Source organism: Phocoena phocoena, chromosome 19, assembly GCF_963924675.1.
Source record: "Phocoena phocoena chromosome 19, mPhoPho1.1, whole genome shotgun sequence".
Classification (NCBI taxonomy): domain Eukaryota; kingdom Metazoa; phylum Chordata; class Mammalia; order Artiodactyla; family Phocoenidae; genus Phocoena; species Phocoena phocoena.
In genome coordinates, this window is record NC_089237.1 from 23750570 (window position 1) to 23757042 (window position 6473).

Here is a 6473-nt window from a genome sequence, read left to right on the forward strand (position 1 = left end):
AGGGAAGGGCTGCTGCGTCCCATACTGCCCAGGGTGCCTGGGGAATGCAGGGGGCTCTGTGATGCTGTCTGCGCTCTGCAGAATCTGTCTCCCTCATCGCACTTGGCCCAGGCTGATATTAACATCCATCTGCATTCCCCGCGCACCCGCCTGGCAGATGGTGGGGGAGGAGGCTGGGTGTGTGCTGGGGGCTGCAGCCAGAGACCAAGCTGGGCCTCGAGGTCCAGAGCGGAGTGCCCACGCATCCTGCCCCATGGGCCCAGCCCAGGCTGGGGCTGCTCCAAATGCTGGGGTACCTCCTCACCCTCACAGCCTCTGAGGGGTGCTGGGTGCTAGAATCCGACCTTTGATTTTTCTAAGGACTAAAGGGGCCCTGCAATTCCAGGAAGAAAACCCAGAGATGTGGGGGGGATGGGGGATGGGCCCCACCTTTGGGAATCTTGGATGAGGGTCATTTTCTTCCTCCTCGCCTGGGAAGTTTGCAGAGACGTGAGATAGAGACCCTGCTGGCATAGAAGACCCACATCCCAGCCTGGGGCTCCCTGGATCACAGGGAGGGCAGTAGTGAAGAATGGAGGTACAGCCTCCAGGGAGGCCTTGCCCACCTGGCTCCCCAGCTTCTCAGGAGGCTTACCCCTGACCCCAGCCCCAGAATCCAGTCTGGACCCTAGTGGCCTTTTCAGCCCAGCGCTCCAGCCAAAAGTTTCCTGTTACAGCGACTGGACTGAGAGGTATTGGGGGGAGGCGGGGAGGGTTATCCCTGCCCCTCTGAGTAACGTAGAAGAGGAAAGGAACTGACTCCTGAACAAAAGGAGTACAGGCTAGACACCTAGAAGAACTTCCCTCAGCACAAACGCAACTCTTGCGGAGAGAAGTGGACTTTGGGCTGTGGGAATAGGCTACAGTAAGGAAGATGTTCTTTTCTGGCTCTCGTAATGAGTTCGGGAAAAATGACCTTTCCAAATTCCAGGTCTCTTGGGATTCAGGGCAGGGCAGCGGATCCCCAGTGCTCGCGACCGGGGACAGGCGCCCTGCCAGAGGGGTGGAAAAAGTAGTGTCCCTATTCCCGAGGCCACCACCCTCTCCCTTCCTCGTCCAGTTACTCCGCCCCCACATCCTGCCCCTCGCGTCCTAGGTCCCTGGGTTGCTGGCCGGCAGGGGAGGAGTTAACTCTGGAGGTACCGGCTGGGCTCACAGTACCTGCCGCCGCCGCCGCCGCCGCCGCCGCCGCAGCCGGTGGGAGGGACGAGGAAGCGGGAGCCGCCTGGGCGCCAGAAGCGCTCCAGTCTGGCGGGGCGCTGCGCGGGTAGCGGCGGCGGGTCTCGGCGCGGCCAGGGGCGTCCGCCAGGGGGCGCGCCGCGACGGGGCGGGAGGGGCCGTCTGGTCTGGGGAATTAGCACAGGGACGAGCGCGCGCGCGGGTCCCCAACACATCTGGGCGAGAGCGGCGCCGCTGGAACCGAGGGGGCATATCTGGAGCGGCGGAGCCACCGCGCAGCTGGGGCCCTTCGAGGCGCTCGGGGCACCCATCTGGGACCTCGAGAGGGGGCCGTGCCGCGCGCAGCTGGACCAGGGGAGGGGGGCGGCGGCTGCACAGCTGGACCGAAGGGGGCGGGGTCGGTCCTGGGCGGCTGGCAGAGCGAAGGGCCGCGAGTGGCCTGGGACTGGAGCATGGGACGGCGCGCCTGAAAGAGCAGGGGTGAGGAAGGGCCTGGTACCCTGAGGGGGGAAAGACGAGAGAAAGGGGCACGACAGCAAAGGAGGAAGATGCAACTGACTCGCTGCTGCTTCGTGTTCCTAGTGCAGGGCAGCCTCTATCTGGTGAGTGGTCCGCGGGGAGCGGCGCGGAGGGGCGGGGGCCGGGAGGATTGGGGGAGAGCGCGGGAAGCTTCCAAGCCCGAAAACTTTCTCCCTTCCCCTCAGCATCCCGGGGATGGAGCGGAAGCCTGGAGGCTGGGGGAGAGGGCGGGGCCGAGGCCAGAGACTGGACAGTAAGGGTTAATAGGGGCGGGGAGAGGGTGCTGGGCTGGCCCACCCACTCGGCCTCTGGTGGCGGGAGGTGCGACGGGCACGAGGGAAAATGCCCGCAGCCGTCGCCAAGGGTTACTCGACCCCTTCCCGGGCCCCGGGCCGTGCGGAAGGGTGTTGGGGGATGGCTGTGGAGCTGATGACCTGCCAGAGTCATCAGAGCTGTGGGCTCTTCCCTGACCTAGGGGCCCCGGAGGGCCCCAGCGGGCCCCGCGCTCTGGGTCCATCAGCGTACGAGCCAGTACAGGCGCGGGGCGGCCCCCGCGTCCCTCGCTGCCGCCTTCCCTCCCGCTCCCTCCCTCCCCGCCTGTTGTTTTCCTCTTCTCTCCCGGCTGCGCGCAGCCGGAGCCCCACAGGACCTGGGCAGGCGGCTCCCGCCCCGGGCTCTCGCGGCAGCTGAGCGGAGCGCCCAGAGCCCGCTCCCCGAGCGCTCGCTCGCTCCTTCCCGGCGGCCCGGGACGCGCGGAATCAACCCCAGACCCCAGCCCAGGGCTCAGCTCCCCTCCGACCCACCAATTGGGTCGGGTGGCCAACCGCCACCCACCAAGCCCCACACCTGGGTCTGCCCTTCTCCTCAAAACAATAATTACCTTTGCCACTGTGTGGAAGAAGCCCTCCCTTATCACCTCCCCACCCGGGGCCCTTCTCCCCATCCTCCAGCCATTCAGCTGTGACCCCTGGCGGCCGAGTACACACAGGTCTGCCTCCTTGAGCCCAGCCCCCAGAGCTTCCCCTCCTACTGTCCCTCTGCCCCACCCTTGGGTCCTGGCAGGCAGGGCCACCGCACACAACCCCAGGCATGGCCAGGGCCAGAAAAGAGACCACAAACCCCTTTGGAGCCCTCCAGACCTCAGGCATCCCACACCCTCATCCCAGGGTCACCAGCAAATCCAGATGCTGCCCAGCTGTGAGCTGGTGCCCCGGTGCTCATAACGAGATACATAAGGTGAGTACTCTCTTCAAAAGCTGAGCAAACCCACACCAGGCAGCTGTCCTCAGGAAACCTGCTTCACTCCCTGATGCCCTCCTGTGTTTGAGCTTGTCAGGCTGTCCTGCTGGCCTTCCCCACAGCTCCTTCAGGAAGCCTCCCCAGATGTTGCCTGTCAATAGAGTTGAGGCAGCAGAGGCCAGCCAGGCCTCCGCAGAATTTACAGGAGATCCCGGGTGGGGACGGGGCTTGGATAAAATCCCAGTAGAAGGACCCATCTGGTCTGTGAGCCCAGGAGTGCAGTGGCTTGGGAGGTCTGACTCTGTATGACTCAGCCTTGCAGTGATGTAACCTGTGAGTCTGGTGTCCCCATCTGTGAAGTGGGAATAATAAGAACTCCTACCTCCTAGTATAAGTAATGTCCTGGCAAGTTATCACCAGTGGTCCCCGGAGGAGAGTTTGGCCCTCCTGGGTATGGAACTCACCCCAGGTCTCCCTCAAATCCTCCTGCCAAAACCTAAACTGCATTTGTACTTGAGAGAGAATTTCGCTGGGTTCTGTTTTCTTTTCCATCATCTGTTGGTTCTCTTTGCCTCTGAAGGAAGAAACTATTCCAGGATAGGGGTGGTGTCTCATCCAACAGACTAGAAAGTCCCCAAAGGCAAGGGCTGTACCTCCCCTGTCAAACTAGGGGCTCTCTCAGCATAGAGATGGAGCTCTCCTATCTGACTTGGGGCTTTTTGAGGGCAGAGACTGTACCTCCCCCATCAGCCTGGGAATTTCACAGAGTGGGGGACTCTACCTCTCCTATAAGAAAGGGGTGCTCTGTCATCACAGCTTCTTCCATCAGATGAGGGCTCTCCCAACATCGGGAGCTGGGCCTCCCGCATTAGACTCGGGGCTCCCTAGGAGCTGGGGCCATGTACCTCTGATGCCGTGGTCTACTGGAGAGAATTCTCTACCATCCTTCCAAGACTTTGAACAGTGACCAGAGGCAGGACAGTGGGGAGAGGAGCTAGGGGTGACCTGAGTGTCAGAACATGGGAGGGAACCACGACACAGGCCAGAGTGCATACCCAACCCCCAGAGTAGGTGGGCAATGTGCAGGGCCCCCTCAGCCCCAAGTCAGAGTGGAAGGGAGGGCAGAGAGATGATGCCGGTGGTGGGAGGCAGTGAACCAGAATTCCTGGGTCTTCTGGGGACCCAGGTGCTCATTCTCCTCCCAACTCCCTCCACAGGTCATCTGTGGCCAGGATGATGGTCCCCCTGGCTCAGAGGACCCTGAGCGTGACGACCCTGAGAGCCAGCCCCGGCCCCGGGTGCCTCGAAAGCGGGGCCACATGTCACCTAAGTCCCGCCCCATGGCCAACTCTACTCTCCTAGGGCTGCTGGCTCCGCCTGGGGAGGCATGGGGGGTCCTCGGGCAGCCCCCCAGTCGCCCGAACCACAGCCCCCCACCCTCGGCCAGAGTGAAGAAAATCTTTGGCTGGGGTGACTTCTACTCCAACATCAAGACGGTAGCCCTGAACCTGCTCGTCACGGGGAAGATCGTGGACCACGGCAATGGGACCTTCAGCGTCCACTTCCGACACAATGCCACGGGCCAGGGCAACATCTCCATCAGCCTCGTGCCCCCCAGTAAAGCTGTAGAGTTCCACCAGGAGCAGCAGATCTTCATTGAAGCCAAGGCCTCCAAAATCTTCAACTGCCGGATGGAGTGGGAGAAGGTGGAACGGGGCCGCCGGATCTCGCTCTGCACCCACGACCCAGCCAAGACCTGCTCCCGAGACCACGCTCAGAGCTCAGCCACCTGGAGCTGCTCCCAGCCCTTCAAAGTCGTCTGCGTCTACATCGCCTTCTACAGCACAGACTACAGGCTAGTCCAGAAGGTGTGCCCGGATTACAACTACCACAGCGATACTCCCTACTACCCCTCCGGGTGACCCTGGGCAGGCCACAGAGGCCAGGCCAGGACTGGAAGGACAGGCCTGCCCACACAGGAAGCCATCTGTCTGGATACTGGGCAGGGAGACGAAGGGGCCTCAGGCGGGGAGCGCGGGGGTGGAGAGGAGGAGAGGCCGAGTGGCGCCAGGGCCAAGCCTCAGGTGGCGGGGAAGGGGTCGCAGGTGCTGGCCCCAACCTGAGGCTGTGGAGCAACCAGGACACAGGAGCGCTGGCCGAGGAGTGGGTTCTCTGGGCGGACTCCCAGGGCTTCCCCACTGAGCAATAGAGAGATGTTGGGTCCAGGAGGCCCCTGGAGCAAGCAGACCAATAAAGTCATTGAGGGGAGCCCAAGACCTTGGCTCCCTCCCTGCCATCCTGCGAAAGAACACAGCAAGGAGAGGGCTATTTCATCGGTGAGGACAGCACGCGGGCACTGAAGGATGGCGGAGCTGGGGCTTCCTGGGAGCCAGCACCGGAACTCTCCAGCCCCACCCAGTGGGCCGACCCGAGCCCTCATCCTGGACTGAGGCTGAAGTGGTCACCTGTGGCGTCTTCGATGTCTTGACAAAGAGACCATCTGCCCCCGGCCAGGCCACCCCTTCCTTCCCAAAATTCCTTCTCTTGCCATTGCTCCCCACCCCCACCCTTGTGCTGAAGGGGACCCTCGTCCTTAAGCTGAGACACGGGGCGAGCGTAATTCTCGCAGCACCGAGACCACACGTGGAAGCCCACCCGTGAGCTACGTGCTCATCCTGCATCCCACTCCTTGCTGGCTCCTCGGGGAACGACCTTATCCAGTGAGCGAGCCTTCCATAGCCAGCCTTGCCCATCAGCCCAGGTCTTGCCAGGACGGAGATGCTGCCTCCCCTGTGGCCCATGGGACCATCTGCAGCCCGGGGCAGGGTGAGGCCACACCGCGGCGGGTGTGCTGGGCCTGTCCCGTAGTGTCTGTCTGTGGGGGTGGGGAGGGGGGAGGTTTTGTGAAATCATCAGTTTGTTGACTTCTGTGTGCAGACTCTCGTTCTCAGATCAAGGAATAAAGCTTTCCTGGGCACTGGACTCTGAGTTATTGGGGAGGGGTATGGGAGCGGGGGTGGGGAGGGCCACAGACACCCCGTGGTCCGGCCAGAGTTTCTCAGATGGCAACAGGACATTTTCTGGAGTCCAGAGCTGCAGGGCTCCAACAGCTACTGGAGCTGAAGCTCCAGGGCTTCCCTCTCCACCCCCTTTCCAGCCACGAAAGCTGGGCCGGTGTTGTACCGGGGCTGGTAGGGGGTGAGGGTGGCATCTGCGAAGTAGCTGGGGAGGAAGAGGTAGTAGGTGGGATGGGCCACATAAGGTGTTCCCTGTCACCTTCCTGGATATCCGTCTGATGGGCCCACTGGGGTCCCAACACTCTTGTCAGTATTTTGCTCTGTGGCCTTGGGCAAGTCCATTGTCCTCTCTGGTTCTCTTTTCATTTTTTTTCTATAAAATGAGGAGCTTGCCATTTGAGAACCCAGAGGTTCTCAAATGTGAGTGGGCTTCTGAATCACCAAGAGGGTTGTTAAAACCCAGATTTCTGGGTTCTACCC

General features: G+C 62.0%; 1 protein-coding gene across 1 annotated transcript; it reads left to right on the top strand.

The window, feature by feature from the left end:
• Window positions 1-1593: 1593 nt before the first annotated feature.
• Window positions 1594-5950, top strand: NXPH3 (neurexophilin 3). The gene is made up of 2 exons (XM_065897368.1): window positions 1594-1820; window positions 4194-5950. The coding sequence occupies exons 1-2, from the start codon at window positions 1767-1769 to the stop codon at window positions 4896-4898; spliced, it is 759 nt and encodes a 252-aa protein (XP_065753440.1). The 5' UTR covers window positions 1594-1766; the 3' UTR covers window positions 4899-5950.
• The last annotated feature ends 523 nt before the right edge of the window (window positions 5951-6473 follow it).